At 41.6% G+C, this 15,099-nt stretch overlaps 1 protein-coding gene across 1 annotated transcript in view; it reads right to left on the bottom strand.

Annotated features, from left to right (window-relative positions):
* DOK5 (docking protein 5) overlaps window positions 1-11,778 on the bottom strand; it is a 153,234-nt gene extending 141,456 nt beyond the window's left edge. The window contains exon 1 of the mRNA XM_040638492.1: window positions 11,336-11,778. Within this exon, the coding sequence (XP_040494426.1) occupies window positions 11,336-11,401 (66 nt within the window). The 5' untranslated portion in view covers window positions 11,402-11,778. The remainder of the gene's footprint in view (window positions 1-11,335) is intronic.
* Between the last annotated feature and the right edge of the window lie 3,321 nt (window positions 11,779-15,099).

Genomic DNA, 15,099 nt, shown 5'->3' with positions numbered 1-15,099 from the left:
TTAATAACAGATAAAAGGAAGGAAGGAAAGAAGAATGAGTAATCAAATAAATGCACAGAATTTATTTATACACTGGAATCCTGTCTAATTATTGAAACGCATGATATATTACTAAGAAAACCACAGCATAGAAGAGTATGTAATTATATCACACACACACGCACACACACATGCACACACAAAACTAGTTACACATGGACTATTCTGGAATATTCACAGTGGTTGCTTCTGGAAACTAGATTCCTGGGGATGAAGTTGAAAGGAAATCTTACTGTTCAATGTATAAACTTTGTACCTTCAATCCGTACCAAATATATATATTTCCTACCACAAGAAGAAATCAAATAAGATTTAATTTTAAGGGGATCGATCTAAACCTCCAGCATTAATTGCTATATTCCCTGATACTGAATTTGCAGATTACAGACCAACAGCAATTATGAGAAGTTCTAGAACGTTCTGCAACTCAAGCACAAAATCTACAACAAAATTAGGTGTGATATAATTTAAATATCCCATTCTATTATTCTGACCTGCAGCAAAATCACTCATTAATTTGGTCAGCAAATATTTGACATGTACTATGGGCTGAGAGCTGGGGGATACACGGTGAATAAGGTAGCTAAGGTCTTTGGCCTCCTAAAACTTACACCCTCGTAGGAGACAAAATACCGACAAAAACAGTATGAAGAAAAACATCCGGCACAAAAGTTAAGAAAATCTAAAAATCCTATGCATACTCAAATTAGAATGATGTTCTAAAGGGATGTATGGAAAAGACTTTTTAGACGTGGTTGTTCTGAGGCAGGAATTATAAAATTAAAATCTGGAGACCAAGAGAGAGCCTGGCAGGAGAAAATCGAGAGAGAAGAGCCATTAACGGAAATCTATTCAAACCAACGAAGACCTCTCAGGGCAAACTCCCCAGGAAATGTTCCTTTCAAACCTCACTTCACACCACATTTTCCATCTGAATTCATGGATGTCGAGAACTAGACTAGTTTCATAACACCTAGATTTGGGGCCAATGGTGGTAGAATACAACTCGGGCTTAAAAAGTGGTTCTTTTGCAAATTAGCCAAAGTATCTGCATATTTACAGATGGAAACCCTAAAGAAATTGTTCATATGAGGAGTCAGTTTTGCTAGGGGATTCAAAGACGCATGATTTCTTGAAGGTTTTTAAAAATAAATTTCTTTTATTGAGTTAATGTGTGGCTTTAAGATAATAAAATGCATTTTAAGACTTTAATTGCTTTCCTAAACACTGAAACTTGTATTAAGGAAAAGCTCTGAACTCCAACTAGTGTTTTAATTTAATTTGAGTCAGTCCACTCATAAGACAGACTGATTTTTTTTTCCTGTTAACCACTATTCATTGTAAACATGAATGAAGAGAAGACAAAATAAAGGTTTGGGCAAACTTGAGATAAATTTGTGGGGGTTTTAGGGGTGAGAAGTGACATATACACAGACGGTATTGAGCACATGGGATATTTTTTCTTAGGACCCAATTTTTAAGATATTTGTATAAAATCAAGTCATATGGCCAGTGTAACTTTTATAGATAAGGGTTACAAAACCTACTTAAGGAGAGAAGTACAATCGTCATGAGTCTCCCAAGCTCGGTCATGAATAATAGGCCACCATTTGGATTTGCACCATATTGAATTCCACCACCTACCTTCATACTTTTAAGATTTTATTTATTTATTTGACATCGAGAGAGAGATCAATAGAGCACAAGCAGGGGGAGTGGCAGGCAGAGGGAGAGAGAGAAGCAGGCTCCGTTGAGCAGGGAGCCTGACGCAGGGCCCAATTCCAGGACCAAGATCATGACCTGAGCCAAAGGCAGACGATTAACCAACTGAGCCCCCCAGGCGCCCCTACCTTCATACTTTTTGCCACTTTGTGGTATGCTTGTGCTGTGACTTAGTTATCCATTAAATAACTTTATTTTTTAAATTAAATAAGCTTATTTAAAGAGGAAGCTACATATTTTTATCTTAAATGGAAAACCAATATCACTTGAAGGTAAATATAACATTTAATGCAATATAAAATTAACGAAAACAATAAAACGTAAGGTTGTTACCTGAAGCCTCTGCACCTAAGTATGGTTTTCTCTCTATTAAAAGGCCTTCAGGGAGCACCTATCTGGCTCAGTTGGTAGAGCATGCGACTCTTGATCTCGGGGTTGTAAGTTTGAGCCCCATGTTGAGTATAGAGATTATAGAAAATAAAACTTTGAAAAAAAATAAAAATAAAATAAAAAGTAAAAGGACTTCAGGGCATCAGTTCTTTGAGACAAGTTGATTAAGAAGTAGCAGTTTTCTTATCTTATGATTCAACGTTATTTACCATCCTAATAATTACTTTCTCTCAAGATATATAATTCCCACGTTTGGAGGCCACTACTAGAGTTAGTAGACAAAAATATTGTGAGCAGTCTTTCAATCAAAGGTCTGCTGTTTGGGCCAATATAGTCAACTCTATATTTTCTAACACGGTGTTTCATGAATGCTCCTAAATAAGTCCAATGTTATGAAAATATATTACTAAAGTTAACAGCAAGAGGAAAGTAAAATGCCTTCTCTTTTTCAGTACGAAAGCCATGACTCTTCTGCTGAGATGAGTGAATTAATTTTTACCAGCTTACTGTTCTTACAATGCACAACAAATATCACCTCAATCTTTCAACAATAAAAAAATAAAAATCGACATTAACGCCATTCCTTAAGTTCCTACAACTGTGAGTCAGGCACAGGATTAAGAGTTTGATATACTTATCTCTTATGAGAGGTATATTACTATCCTCATTTTTGTGCATGATGAAGTAAAATTTCAGAAAGAATAGGCAATTTCCTCAAGACCATAGAGTCAATAAGTGGCCAAGTTGAGATCCAAGCCAAAGTGTCAGTTTCCAACGTATGTTATTTCCACCATGGAAAGAATAATGCATCAATTCAACTATGAAAGAAAGAAAGCAAAAAAGGAAGGGAGGGAGAGAAGGAGGGAGAGAGGGAGGGAGGGAGGAAAAGAACGTGTCCCAGAAAGATTTGTGGAAGCTACAGTCAAAATTATTCTAAATTTTGTATCAAAAGGCAGAGGAACTAAAATACCTAAAACAATTTTGAAAAAGAAAAATGGGGGAAATCAGCCTCCCCTGTTTGAAGACTTATTGTACAGCTACACATATAGATATATACAGACATATGCTGCACATACACAGGCATACAAAGCAATGGAACAGAATAAAGACTTAAGAATAGAAACACATAAATATGCTCAATGGAGAAGAGACAGCCTTTCCACAAAGGGTGCTGCAGCAATTGGCCATCCACAGGCAAAAAATGAACCTAGACCTAAATGTGCAACTTACACAAAAATTAACTCAAAATGGATCATGGGCTTAAACGTAAAAGGTAAGACTCTAAAACATCCGGAAAAAGTATTGGTGATCTTGAGCTAGGCAAAGTGTTAGTACCAAAAGCATGATCCACAAAAGCAAAAAAAGAATAAACTGGATTTCATTATAATTAAAAACCTCTGCTTTGTGAAAGACCTTGTTGAGAAGATAGGAAGAATGAGCTACCTACGGAGAGGAAACATTGTGAACTACACATCTGAAAGGATTGCGATCTAGAATACATAAAGAACATTCAAAATTCAACAGTCAAAAAACAAACAATCCAATTAGAAAACGGGCAAAAGACATGAACAGGTATTTTACCAAAATGTATGTCCAGACAGCAAATAAGACATGAAAAGATGCTCAATATTCTATCCATTACGAAAATGGAAATCAAAACCACAATGAGCTATCACCACACATACGTCAGAATGACTAGAATAAAAAATAGTGAGGACACCAAAACCTGGTAACAACATCAAATGCTGGTATGGACACAGAGAAACTGGATCATATGTCGCTGGTGTGAACATGAAACAGTACAAACACTGTGAAAAGCATTTGGGCAGTTTCTTTAAAAAACTAGACATGGAAATACCAATACCACCTAAAAGTGGCACAGCCAGGCATTTACCTAGAGGTACAAAAACCTATATTCCCTCAAAGATCTGTACACAAACATTTATATCTGCTTTCTCTGTAACAGCCCCAAACTGGAAACCACGCTAAATGTCCTTCAGTAGATGAAATGGCTAAGCAAATTACTGTCCATCTAGTCCATGGGTCGCTATTTAACAATAAAAGAAGGAATGAACCATGATACCCACAATAATCATGACAATTCCAGAGAATTATGCTGAGTAAAACAAAGGAAAAAAGAAAACTCAGTCTCAAAAGGTCACACACCATATGGTTCCATTTACAGAATATTCTCAAAAATGATAAAATTATAGAAATGGAAAACAGATTAATGGTTGTCAGGGCTTTAGGACTGTGGGAGGGGGAGCAGTAGGGGAAGCTATAAAAGGACAACAGGAAAGACCCTGTGGTGAGGGAATGTTCTGTCTCTTGATTGTACCAATGTCAGTATCTTGGTTGTAATACTGTATTATATATCTGAAGAATATCACCATTGGGGGAAACTAGCTATGAGAGATCTCTCTGCATTATTTTTTACAACTGCATGTGACTGTACTATCATCTAAAAATTTTTTTTAAAATCATTTAAAAAATGAGACAGTGGTTTCTTAATCTTTTGGAAGTTGTAGGGCGTGGGAGGTGAGAGGCCTGGGGGGGGCAGGGCAGTCCGGACCTCCATAAGAATCTGATAAAAGCTATGAAGCATCATCCCAGAAAGGTCACCTGCGTTCTAGAGCCTACGTAAAGGGCTCCACTCAAGAACATAATACACACAAGCTAACATTTATGTTCTCTGGGAACCAGGGTGTAAAGAGAGACTTAGAACACTAGCAAAATAAAGACAGCCCCACAACTGCTTGGCGAAGATCAGCTTCCAGATACTTATTCAAAATTCAGCCATCTGCATCCTAGAAAGAAGTTATTTTAAAACCTCAACATTCACACATATCTGTGGCATTTCTAAACTCACAATTTCATGTTGAATTTCAAAGGAACAAGGGTTGCAGGAGGGAGGCATCATAATCTCTTCCTCGCTTAGAATCTCCAAAGGCTTAATTTCCACCCAACCAGAATCAAATTCCTGGGGTTAAGAGGAAAATCAAATTTGACCTTCCTCATTTCACAAAAACGGAACAGGGAGATTTCTGCAGAGATCTTTGCACTTCAATATCTGATCTGTTACTCAGACTAATTCATCCTTAAGTATAGAGAATATATTAATCTCATGTTAACAATACAAGTCCAACAACAAACTGTCAATCCCTTGAGGACAGTGACTGGACCTGTCTTATTTAAGGTGGTTTACCCTGATCTTACACTAATATGCACTCAAAAAATATTTGATGAATGATAAACCAGCAGAGATCAAATACAGCCCAAGTGAAAACCAAACTCTTAAAATACCCAAGATAATGATTGCTCATAAAAGTTACAAAGCTGCTTGAGAAATAAATATTTCTAGTCAATGAATGATTACGACTAAAAAAATACATTGGCAGATGTGGGGAAAATCATCCCATCAGTAATTTGGTTTATGTCTACATACAAAGTCACTAAATTGGCCGTTCTTGGCTTAAGTCAGTTTTGGGGGAGGCTGATGAAAGGCTGGGCTTTACGCACAGTTAATCATAACATCCACACAGACCATCAAATAAAGATGACTAAAATACCAGCTGAAAAGCACTTCTGACACGGAAACTGGAGAAGTCGATTCATGTGGGGCCAAGACGCTGAGTGGTCTTGACATAGGCATGTGTATTCAGTCTGCGTGACCCTGAATTTCACCACTGCAAAGTTATCTCCAAACCCTCTTTCTCTTGAGGAAGGAAACAGTGCTCCATGTATCTTACTGGATGGTTGAATTTTGATGTTATGACTATAACTTTGTCGAGGTACCATAAAAACAGTGGATCTTCTATGGATCCCAAAACCCTAAAGGGAGTGTTATAGTTGCTTTGGCAAACTGGGTTAGGTCAAACGGGGAAACAAAGGAGTGAGAAAATATTTCTGCCTAAAAACTAACCAATTTTTCAAATCCATTCTCTACAACCCAAGAGAAAGACCCCCAAATTAACAGAAATTCCTCCTAATCTGATGAGCTCCTTCAAACTGAAGTTTCATGGAGATAAGTTTCTCGTCTCTGATTATCTTTGCCATTTATCCAAGGACCATGAAAAATCTTACAAAGGCAAATATTCCTTCTATACCTAGCATCATTGCCAATCAACATTTGTGCTTATACAATAATTATTGCATGTGTATTAAGTTTGTTTTCCTAACTAAACAGCAAGTTCTTTGAGGACGAGAGTTATTGCAGTAGAAGCAGTAAACATAATAACCACCTAAGCATCCTCATCCCTAACAGCCGTGGTAGTGAGAAAGGGCAGTAATAAACATTAATTAGGTCTCCATGCGTCAAGCATTGTGTGGATCCCTTTACGAGGATCATCTATTAGGTAGGTACTACGGTCTCCTTATTTTTACAGAAGACTGACACTTACAAATGTTAAGGAACTCACCAAAAAGCCACATAACCAGGTGCTGACCTGGGATTTCGACAGTCTCATGTCAGAGCATATGCTCTTAAACCAGTTCGCATTTGTTCGCTCAAGAAATCTTCATCAAGAAGACTGTCGATGGGGGCGCCTGGGTGGCACAGCGGTTAAGCGCCTGCCTTCGGCTCAGGGCGTGATCCTGGCGTTCTGGGATCGAGCCCCATGTTAGGCTCCTCTGCTCTGAGCCTGCTTCTTCCTCTCCCACTCCCCCTGCTTGTGTTCCCTCTCTCGCTGGCTGTCTCTATCTCTGTCGAATAAATAAATAAAATCTTTTAAATAAATAAATAAATAAATAAATAAATAAATAAATAAATAAATAAAATAAAATAAAATAAAATAAAATAAAATAAAAGAAGACTGTCGATGAAGTGCTGGGTACTATTCCAGCACTGGGGTTCAGCTATAATTAAAAGATAGAGAAGTCACAGCCCCCATGGAGCCTCATGTGCTATTTGGGGGATACAGGCGATCAACATGTAAAATAAACAGACCAGTACGTGAGGGGATGGTAAGTCTAGAGAGAAGAAATGGAAAGGATATGGGGGAGGGGAAATGTAAGAAGATATGGGGGAGGAGGAGAAATAAAATTAAGTATCTGGAAGGCCTCAGGGAGCAAGTGGCATTTGAGGAAAGACTGAAGAAGATGAGGGAGCCAGCTGGGAAGACATACCTGGGGGAACAGCATTGCAACCAGAGGGAAGAGCAACAGAAAAGGTTCTGCGTCAGCCTAGGGCCTCTGCGCCCATCTAAGGCTTTTCCCGTGAATTGCATGGAAAGGCATTTGTGATTTGAGGAAGGGGGGACAAATTAGGAGATTTTTATAATATCACAGGGAGGAGATGATGGGGACTTGGACCGGGATGGTAATGGCAGATAGTATGAGAGACAGATTATAGATATATTTCACATATAGAGCCCACAGATCTCGTGATGGACTCGTTGTGGGGAGAGAGATTAGAACAGACAGAAATGCAACAGAGGTTTGTTTGCTATTTGCTTGCTTGCCTGATTAATTTTTACCAGGGCAACTAAAATGTTGGGACCTCTAGTGGCTGAGATGCAGACTCCAAGAGAAACTGGTTTGGAGGAAACAATCAAGGGTTTGAATGCATTAAGTTTGAAACTCTTAAATGTCCAGGTGGGGACGCAGGCTAGACAGAAGAGGCCCTTGGTGTACAAGAGCATCGAGATGTGTGATTTAAAAGGCGAGAAATCAAGAGACTGCATGTAGATGAAGTGAATACGTCTGAATTTAAACTCGGAGGCATGCAGGGCAATTATTGATTGGAAATTCTCTCCATTGCAAAGGAAGAAACAAACTAAGGACAGTTATATGACACCGTCTAAGCCATACGCTCAGTCAGTCGGGTTAATGATGTGCAAATTGCGTGATTCACCATCCCTCGAAGAATACATTTTTAGTGCCTTTTGTGGATTAGCCAGATAATTGTAGACAACTGCTCCCTTTCCTCCCTCCCAGAGCCCCCCAAATTGGGGCACAGACATTCCTGAACAAACACTGTACCCGGGACAGAGCTTGAGACCTCCATAAACCAATGGAGCTTAAGCTGGAGAATGCAGATGTTAAAGATACTGAGACTTTTAAGTTAAAGGAGTTGAATTTCATTAAGACTTTTGATGTTTAGAGAAAAAAAGTAAGCCTATGTGTAAAATGATTGCTTAATCACTTAAACTATATAGGATCTCAACTAAAAGTGGTCATTTATCTTTGATTCATGTGAATAGAGATAGTCTTAAAATGTCTAGTGTCCCACTGTAAAATCACTTAAATGTATAGAATTTGTAAAAAAAAAAAAAAAAAAAAACTTCATTCAATGAAAACATCTAGATCTGAAAACCACTTATGCCATTGGACACTTCTGGACAGAAAGATATCTATAATCCCCGTATCCTTCCACCAATAGTGACTGACCTTTGATTATACCAAATAATACAATCAGAATCAATGCTATGCTTTCATTACATCTTCACAGGTATTATCTTAGTCAATACTTCCAACATCATGAAATAGTGTTCATTCTACAGATTAGGAAACTGAGGCCAAGAGAGGTCAAGGTCATGGAGCTAATGAGTAATAGAAGCAGAAACGGCTCTTTCCTCCTTTTCCAAATCTAAGGGAGCATTCCTTGGCCCAACAGCTGCTTACCATGAAATGTTGTTTCCTTGTTTAATTATAAACCCTCCCAAACATGGTTCTAATCCACAGACATTTGTCTGGATTCCATTAATAAAATGACTATGTCATATTAGTTCCTTCAGACGCCTATGAACTGCAAAGTCACACATGACCCTGTAGTTCGACGTGCACGTTTGAGTGCCTACTTTGAACAGAAGTGATGCCCCAGCCCTGGCTGAGACTTTCACAAGGCACATGCTGTTCTAGGCTCTATGCAGCCTGGATTAATACCACTGACATTTCTTACTCTGGACAGAGGGTCTATACTATTCCCTGAAGCCTTCTTCCCCATTACTTGGGACCTCCATGAAAACTTCAGTTTGCAGTCTTTTCTGACAACTATGTAATCAACCTCTTTCGTTTATATAAATCAATTACATCATAAGGAGACTTTTTAAAAACTAACTGGTGATAAAAACCAGTATTAATAAATAAGACCAGATTTCACTGATTATGTCTTTGACCTTTCTCTCCATGAGCAATAACCATCATTCTATGGATATTCTAAAATCCACTTGAGTAGTAACGCAGGCAAGATAAATAAATCCTGAGAAAGTCGACTGCTCACTGGCATCCAATATACAATATGTACAATATAAAATGAATACAAACTAAACTATATTTCCTTTCCTTCTGCTTCAAATATCTGTCTGTAAACACTGGCACACATATAGGACCATGTTATGTCAGCTGTAATAATACAGAAAAATAATCTCAATTACCATAAACTAGAAAGTTATGGTAACTAGTCTTTCAAATAAATCACCACGTGTCACAATTTGGCATACACTCTGATCCTTATGAATAATTCACGTTTTATGCATTAATAATGCATGTCTTCTTCCTATTGGAATGCTCTCTAACACAGACTGGATGTCTCTTATCAATTTCCTCATTGACATTATGGAATAAATCTAAAATTAGAATGGTGTTTTTAATGCTCCCTTTAAAACTGTAACAACTCAGCTGGACCCTAAGGTTATCAAAAACATAAAGCTCCTATTATTTTTTGCCCTTTGCACGGGAGTCACCAGGTTTTAAGTACCCTAACAATAGTTGCTCCTGCTGATGAGAATATGTGCATGGCAGAAGAGATCAAAGAAACTTGCACAGGGCCGATAGGGATTGGTTAGTTCTGTTACATGTCTTCCTAATTATATATGTATATATTCACAACAACATGGGACATAATTGCTAAAACACGGTAGCCAGCAGGGAAAGAAAGAAAGCAAGCAAGCAAAGGGTCAAAACAAATCAAGCAAGAGTTTCTAACAATTACAGATGTTTCCTCTCATCCTCCCTAGCTGGTAACCAGTGTGAAATTTTCAGCAAAATTATCTAGCACATAAAAAAGTACAAAGACCAAGGAAGAGAAAGGCGCCAATGACATGTATTTGTGGGGAAAGACATTCAGTTTATCACTGTAACTATACTCCCAGTGTGGTCATTGCATATCATTGCTGATATTATTTCAGACATTATTAATGTAAACTTTCTGCTCCCCAACCCCGACACCCAAACACACCCAATGAACAAAAACAGCAACAATATCTGACACAAGGCAAAGAGAAATGACATAGGTTGGAGTGGGGGGAGGGGGAATCATTCCAGCATCCTCCCCCTCTCTGGAGAATTCCTTCACCATCACTCAATCTCAAAGAAAAGAAGAATGAGTTCTCTCTGAAGTCCTATCAATGAAGAGCAAAGGGAAAGGGGGCAAAAGAGAGGGAGTTTTAAGAGAGGAGCCATCCCTATGCCAACATCTGTCCCCTACAAGCACCCTCTGAGTCATTCATTCTTTCTTGTGGTTCACATTGAGGGAGCACCTGCTCTAGGCCAGGTATTATGTTCTACCCTAAATAATCTTCCAGTGGGCTTCCAATGTGTATTCCAGCAACAGAAATCCACCACCCCAGATAAGGACCAGAGAAAATTCAGATTCGGGTACACACCCGAAGTTGGCCTGGCCAAAGGCCAGCCCACACCGCCTTGGCCAACACCTGAGACAGAGGTGGGTCATTGTCCAGAATTCGACGCCGGAAGAGACTTTTCCCTTGGCAGCAATTTCTCCCTGGGGTCAGAGGGTTACTGACCTTATTCACACCGAGAGCGTCTGCCCTCTTTCTCAGCCAGCCTCCCGTCCTCTGGAAAAGTTAAGTTGGCGGCGAGTGGGAAGAGGGGCACTGGGGGCATCCGGCAAGCTCAGCACCCCCAGCCGGCTTTCTCAGCTCCAACTCCCTTGGCTACCGAAAAATATTTATTTCCAGCCGATGGGCTCCAGTGGCTACCGAAGCCCAACACGCGGCCACCATCAGAAAGCCAAGTCATCCGAGAGATAAAGATAGATCCATTACATACCTAGACCCGGCCTTACAGGGGCAGCCGCAGGCGATGTGGATTTCGGCTGAGAAAGCCACAGCGCAATTCACCAGCGCGCGGCCGGGGAATCTCCTGCCAGCCTCCAGGGATGCTGGCGAAGGATGAAGACAATTGAACGCACGAACAGGAAAAAAAAAATAGAATCGATACTTACCCCTAGGCGTCTGCTCCGGATCCTCACGTACCCTTGCTTCACTATGTCATTAAAATTGGAAGCCATCCCGGACGGCCAGTGACCCCCCTCACCCAAGCGCCCGCACCCGAAGTGGCTTTGGGGCGGGTTAAGGGCAGGGTCAGGAGAAGACGTGGGGGGAGAAAGTTGAAACGGCGAAGCTGCTTCGGCTGCGGCTCGGCGAGGCTTTAGAAGGCGCACATCACTTTGTCTGTCCCCCAAAGCCTGAAAGTGGGCGGCCGGCTCGCAGCCACTTTGGGGGAGCGCGGAGAGCGCAGCGCAGCGCCGCGAGGCAAGGCTGGAGCGCCGCCGTCAGCTGACTCATCTGCCAGCCTGCCAGGAGGAGGAGCGGCGGCTGCTCAGGGCTCCAGCCCTGCCTCTTCCCGGGGCGCAGGAGGAGCGGGGGAGGGGGAGGAGGAGGGAAAGGAGGAGGAGGAGGAGGGGCGGGAGGAAGGGAAGGAGGAGGAGGAGGTAGAAGGAAGAGAAGGAAGACCGCGGAGGGGTGGGCCCCACGGGCCCCACCCCCAGGAGGAGGAGCCGCGCGGGTCCCCGCGCCGGGCGGCGGCCACCCGCAGGCAGACACCCTTGAAAGCGCTCGCACCCCTCCCCTTCTCTCCCGCCCACCTTGCCCGACCCGCTTCCCCTTCCGATCCCTCCCCTCCTCCAGGACCCCGAGCGCGCCCCAGCCCGCCCCCGCACCTCGCTGACAGCCTGCCGAGATAACGCGCCCTCTCTTCTCGCTCCGGTGGCTGATTTTAGGAGGAGAGGAAATTTCACTTTTTTCACAGCCACCGCCTTACCCCGCCTCTCCCTTCAGCCCCATCTCTTTCCCGAGAAGGGCTGATTTTTACCTCTGTTGTGCGGGTGTCTGAAGAGGCGGTGTTGCCATGGTTTGCCTTGACCTTGGCATAGGAGGGGAGGGATATTGCCCTGGCTTAAGCTACATAAGAGCTTCCTCCGGTTTCCTTGGCATCCTGGACCCAGCCCTCGGTGATACCATTTGCTGCATTTTCCTTGTTTAAGCCTGTCTTTCCCGCCCGAATGTAAGTTTCCCAGGGACTAACTGTTGGCCTCATTAATATGTGTACCCCCAAAACCTAGTCCAGAGCAGATGCTTGATAAATTCTTGGTGCCTGGCAAGGCTCTAAGCCGCATGCACGGATTAATTCACTTAAACTCCCCTGTACATATGAGATACGTCCTCCCTTATGTAAATACCAGGCCCATACTTAAGCCCCAGTAGCCTGGCAATGGAGCTCACCCTCAGAACCATTAAGGGATGCTGCCTATACAAAATGATGAAAAGGCAAGCAGATTTTGCACCCACTCTCCCTGACTGCACTACTCTCCTGAAGCATGCTTGAGCTGATACCCACTGACATTTATTGGGCACCAGGCTGCTAGACATGGTACTAATCCTGTTAAAGGAATAATGAGATCTGTACTACCGTGCATATTTAATAATGAGATAGGTACTATCGCACACATGGAAACTGAAGCTCCAGCAAAGTGAGACTTGCCCCAGGTCCCACAGGACAGGGACCAAAGGGAGATGTGCCTGATGCCACCTTTGCTGGTAAACACTGTCCTACAGCCCTCCTGAAGACCAGATGTCATGAGGGAGGGAGCGTCCATCCTTTCCAAGGAATTTCTTTCTAATCATTTGTCCTATCCACAAAGGCACAAAGACAGCATCAGAAATGGACAGTTCTTGTTCACAGGAGGTGACAAACCAAGACTGGATGACCTGTGGTCAGAGCTATGGAGAAGAAAGTTCATTTACTGAGTGGACTATTTGACCTGATGAGATTTGAAGATCTTTCAACTCTAAGATTATATAAATCTTTCCTTTCTCGCAGAAACACTAGCTTTTAGTCACTTTGTCAGATAAAGAAGAGAATCACCCAAGAATGTGTCCTAGGAGGACCAAGGCTAAGTTGGGACAATCAGAAGGCAAATATTCTGGGAGGAGAATCTATCTAGTAAATCATTAGCTCTATCATTGTGTTGCCATTTGATATAAATAATGTTTTAAGCTTAAATCTCTCACCAAAGAAAGATGAAATGATAAAATCATTTGGTGAGTTCTTTTTGAAGGCTTAGAACTTAAAAAATACTGTGGTTGTCACGTAGTAGACACGTTCATGGAAGGCATTTGTCCAACACATCTCTGTAGACCAAATCAACAGTATCATAGAAACAAAGAATGAAGGCATTGAGGCATAAGGACCTAGAGGTGAATGGCTCAAGATAAAAGAAGTAATTACTGATCACCCCATGGTAAGTAATGTTCAGTAGAATCCACATCCATAAATAATTAAGCCAGATGTGAGAAAACTAGAATCAAACTAGAAAATACCAAACTAGTTGTGAAGAGACAAGTGATTTTTGTGAACTGCAAGACCGAACCGGTATATGGTTTTATTTGTTTGTTTGTTTGTTTTTGGTTAAATCGAACTGTTAAATGTGGAAAATACACAGACCATACTCTTCACAGGATGGACAGCCACTTGCACTTGTCCAAAACATGTAATACACAACCACGGCAGAAGAGGAAAAGAGGAATTCAGAGATATACAATGTAAATAGTGCTTATAGAGTTGTGCGGTACACAACTTACACAACTATCCACTGCCAAACGGACATATAGTCACACACAAGTTAGTTTCACTGGGGATAAGTGTGACACACACACCCAAAAATCGTTATTTGGGGCATGTGGGTGGCTCCGTTGGTTAAGCATCCTACTCTTGATTTTTGGCTCATGTTGTAATCTTGGGGTCCTGAGATGAAGCCCCACATAGGCTCGGCACTCGGTGCAGGGTCTGCTTGTCTCCCTCTCCCTTTGCCCCTCCCCCTGCTCTCTCTTTCTCTCTCTCTAAAATAAATAAATAATTTGAAAAATCATTATTTCAATCCCCTTTTTTAACTCGATTTCCAACACTTGAAGCTGCTTATTTGTAGCATCCATTTCTGTTTGTTTCCTCAGCATCCAAACTCCGTTCTGCCAACAGTGGTCATCGTATTCAGTTTGAGTATACTTAATCCCCTGCTCCCGGTCTAAGCTGGGGGAATAAGAGTTGATTGCATTAAAATGAAATAAGTGTGGGATCAAAATGAATTACATATAGTAGTATTTTTCTCTTTCTTGTTGATAACAAAACTGTGTCACGAATTGAAATAAATTTTATAACCATCACATTGCAGAGCCAGAAATTAATCCATAGGTCCCCTACTCCAGCATATTCAAAGTGGAAACCCACTCTAGGTGAAACATGAATGACTCATGCCATTCCCTCCGTACTCCATTCAGCCAATTATCATCATCATTATTATTATAAAGCTCTTCAGGACAGAAAATTATGTGCGAAACCCAAAGGCTTCTGCACTTTTCCAGAGTAGGTGATGGGTTCCCACGCTTCGCCCAAGGAGGCTGTACTTTCACCAAGTACCACAAAGTACCAAGGCAGAGGCTGAAATGGCACTTGTCCAATATCTTTACCAAAAATAGCTTGAGCTTTGGCCCTGCTGCCTGCTGCTCTCAGTGGGAGAGTCCAGAAACAGGCAGCCTTTCCTCCGGCAGGTGCGACAGTGCCAATGAAAATGATTCGGCTATCACTAAGGAGAGAGGTTGTTTGCTGGACGGCCAGGTCCCCGTCCACCAGTCCTTCCCCACCTAAAGAAGGATCACTTGGAAGATGACACTGAAATCAGGTGAGAGAAAACCTGGAAGCAGACCTACTTGT

This window comes from Ursus maritimus, unplaced genomic scaffold, assembly GCF_017311325.1.
Source record: "Ursus maritimus isolate PB19 unplaced genomic scaffold, ASM1731132v1 scaffold_22, whole genome shotgun sequence".
Taxonomy (NCBI): Eukaryota; Metazoa; Chordata; class Mammalia; order Carnivora; family Ursidae; genus Ursus; species Ursus maritimus.
The sequence above is the reverse complement of the archived record's forward strand: the minus strand, read 5'-3'. Positions and strand labels throughout refer to the sequence as shown.